Here is a 3,743-nt window from a genome sequence, read left to right on the forward strand (position 1 = left end):
TCTGTGTGGAGGTTTTTTTTTCAGCCATATGTAGGAACGACCCAGTTAATTACGCTTTTCTGAGCATTGTGAGTTTGACATGACCTAATAACCCATCTTGCGTCGCGTTCCATATATTGTTTTGGCACGCAGCCTTTGAGGATGTGGTTGTCATGACAACCTCCTCCAGAGAATGCCTTGCGTTTGCCGAGTCCTATTTGTGGAGCCGATGCCCGCATTATCCCGAGATGCGCTTCGCTCTGAGGATGGACCAGAAACTCCAATGTCTTCTTGTTTGACACATAAAAAGTTTGGGGGGGAGAGTATTTTGTATTTGACACCCACAGTCATCAGGCTGTTGTATAATGTGGTGGATTAGTATGTGTGAATTCTCCAAACACTAGATTGTTAAACTAACGTGGCAGATATCCAGCAAATCCCTTCTCGCGTAATCTAAGGGATAAAATGATTGCACAGATGAGGAGGAGGAGGATTGTTATAGGTTTCTCTTTTCCTGCATTTTTTTTTTTTTTTTTGGATTATCCTGAAGTTTGAGGTTGGAGGGGAACTTCCCTGACCCCAGCAATCTGTTCGCTCTAACTGCTTCCTCTTCATTACATGTAATCCTCCGTTATGTCAGAGGGAACAGGAATCCCACACGATGGCGGCCGTGGAAATTACAAAAAAGGACTTGATTCCTCAGCTTAGCATCCCAGATCTTCATGAAGAGATGAAAAACATGACTTTTTCCGGTGGTATCTGGGATTGCATTGCTGGGTATTTATTCCAGGAATGGGTAAATCAGTGGCTTGAAATTAGATTTGGTTTGGTTAGAGGATTAAAATAAATTATCTTTAATGAACATTTTGCAGTTTAAATATCTAAATATTTAACCTATACTTAGATTTTTTCGTTTCCTGGACATTATCATGTTCCGTAAAATGATTACTTGTTAAAAACTTTGAAAAATAGGGGCCCTTTTTTTTACCTTTAATGACCAGAGTGGGTAAATTTAGCCGTAACTCTTGAAATATATGTGAATGTCAGAGCTGTCATTCCTTCTAAGTTTGTGGTGAACAGAAGCCAAAGCATAAACATTCACAATTATGGTTGAAAAGTGCAGATTCTGTTCTTTAGAGACTCTTTCCTTTCGGGGTCATGGGGGCCGAAGTGCTGTTGTGCAAAGTCGTGTACCTCCTGAACAGGTCGCCAGTCTGTTGCAGGGCCTCACAATCACATGTACACCTGCAGGGACAATGTGGAGACACAAATACACCCATGAAGCATGTTTTTGGGCTGTTGGAGGAAACCTGAGTGCCCAGTTTCCTCCGCACAGTGCACAAGGACATGCAAAGTCCTCACAGAAAGTTCCCAACCGGGATTCGAACCAGGACCTTCTCGCTGTGAGGTGAGAGCCCGGCCACAGTGCAGCGTCTTCATTTTTTACATCGATTTTTTTTTTTACAAATTCTTTTTTAAAGAGGTCACTTTGGTAAGATTCTCTACTGGTGGGGGTTCAAAGTGAGAAGCTTAAAGGGCAAAAAGCAGTTTTGGGGCACTAAATTTCTCCAATTCTCTGTGAATGGCTGATGTTCTGAGAGACTTTTGTCCAAATATATCAATAAACCGGATCATATAAGATATTAATTTTAAGCACAGACATGATTGGCGTGTTGGAGTGGTTGCATAAGGAAGAGGTGGGTCATAAGTTACATTTACTTAGATACATTTACTTGAGTATATTCTTGCAAAAATTAAACTCCTTAACATAGTTTTACAAAATTTTACTTTTTACTTAAGTAAAACTGAAGAGGAAAAACCTGTACTTTTACTCGGCTATGTAGTTGTTTTTTTTTTCAGAAAAACTGTTTACTTTATTGTAGCGATTCATTATAGAATAAAAGGGGACTGTCATCACTGGACACTGAAGATGTCTAACGGTTAATTTCGCCAAAAGTTTAGTTTAGATTAGAAAACCACCGTGTGGCTTCAATCGACATAGTGACACACGGTGAAGTTAAAACATTTGTTAAATGGCTAAAATCTATCATAAATGGGGCAAAATGAAGGTTTAAGTGCAAAACCGTTAATAAAAGATAGCAAAAGTTTACATATTGGGTATTTATTGTTGGTCTTTTTAGATGGAAATATTTTACATCACAAATGGACAGTAAAGAAGCAGATCATTTTTATTTTAATATCAGAAAATCCTAGAATTCAGTTTTTTTTTCCCTTTTTTTACTCTACTCAAGTAATTGTGTGGATGACTTTTGTTTAGATACAATATTTTAAAGTAGAGGTAATTTTACTTGAGTACAGACTTTGGATACTTGACTCGTCTCTGACTAGAGGATGAAGGTGATGTAGCTTTTCTTTGAGTGTCTGAGGACCATGAAGTGATGCTGCGTCTCGTGGCCACGCCCATTTGTGGTTCCGTCCTTAAAGCAGCCTGGCTGTCAGCCCCCCTCAGTTCAGCTCCAGTCCTCGTGGACAGCAGGTGCGCTGCAGCTCTGCTCCAAAGCTGCGTTGGAGAATGCCCAGGGCGCGCGGGGACTCCTCACATGCGCTGCAGGGAGCACTCTGAGGCTTTTTTTCCCCTTACACATCCCATCCACTTCCAGACACAAAGATGCCTTTTCCACCTATCAGCCTCCAGCAGCGGATCTCCTCGCCCGGCAGGGATTTATTTGGAAAAAAGAAAGCCAGCGGAGAGCCTCGACAGCCTGAAAAACCCGACAGGTCTCATGGAGAGAGAGGCGCTCCTGACAAGGAGAAGCAACCGGCCTCTTGGGCTTCTGCAAATTTAAGGAATCTAGCAAGGAAATCCCATCAGGAGAAGAATAAAGACCACGCTCAGAGATCCGACACGGGGCTGGAGACTCAGGGAAAGAGCTCCTGGCTGCCGGGGCCCAAAGCGCCGGATCATCAGAGAGTGCGGCGCTCCAGCTCAATGGACTCCAGCAGGCATCTGCGCGGAAAGGAGGAAGGGAAAAAGGAGATTCAGTTCTCCCTCAGTCTCACCCCTGAAGCCATACTTGTCATCCAAAAGCGCAACCTCGAGAAGCAGATGATGGCGAAGCAGCAGAAGTGCTGCGCGTCCGCGGACTTCCGGCACCGAAGAGTTTTCCCGTCCAAAAAGGCGCACGGAGGCTCCAAGAGCTGCGCTCCCGGAGCAAGGGGCGAGTGCGCAGAGCAGGACATCACTGCCATTGTGAAAATCTCCCTGCTCAATGATCAGTACAAGTACGATGATGTGGAGTATGAGGAGGAGGACGGGGACGTGGATGAGACGGTTGTGAGGAAATGTAAAGAGTGGCTGAAAGGGGTCGAAAACGCGTCTGCTTTGGGGAAAGTCGACAAACTGCCAGCGCTTCCGCACCTGAAAGGCTGTTGACCCCTGACCTCCAGCCAGTCACTCTTTGGACTGAAGACAAAACACTTTGCACATCTTTTCTTAATTTGCAATCCACTCCAAAGGAATGTAAGGCTCACATCCAGATCCACAGTCCTGGATTTGACTGGAAAAATGACATTTGAAGGGGGGAATATCAACAAAGACACCCCCATCTCACCCATTAATGTTGATTGTGGCTCTATATGATTTTCTTTTGAAGCCTTGTCATTGTTCCAGCCTTTTGTTTAAGGTTCCTCCCCTCACCGTGATGTTCTCACCCTTTGCACATGGTTTGTTTTCAGCGGCTGGCCTCTGGATTGGCAGAACGGTCGGTGTGAAGGCAACGCTTCCTTTGTGTTGGAGAACAATA

At 44.1% G+C, this 3,743-nt stretch overlaps 1 protein-coding gene across 1 annotated transcript; it reads left to right on the forward strand.

The window, feature by feature from the left end:
- Positions 1 to 2,608: 2,608 nt before the first annotated feature.
- prr18 (proline rich 18) lies at positions 2,609 to 3,373 on the forward strand. Its single transcript, XM_004077451.2, has one exon. It carries the CDS (start codon positions 2,609 to 2,611, stop codon positions 3,371 to 3,373), a length of 765 nt encoding a protein of 254 aa, XP_004077499.1.
- The last annotated feature ends 370 nt before the right edge of the window (positions 3,374 to 3,743 follow it).

This window comes from Oryzias latipes, chromosome 15, assembly GCF_002234675.1.
Source record: "Oryzias latipes chromosome 15, ASM223467v1".
Classification (NCBI taxonomy): Eukaryota; Metazoa; Chordata; class Actinopteri; order Beloniformes; family Adrianichthyidae; genus Oryzias; species Oryzias latipes.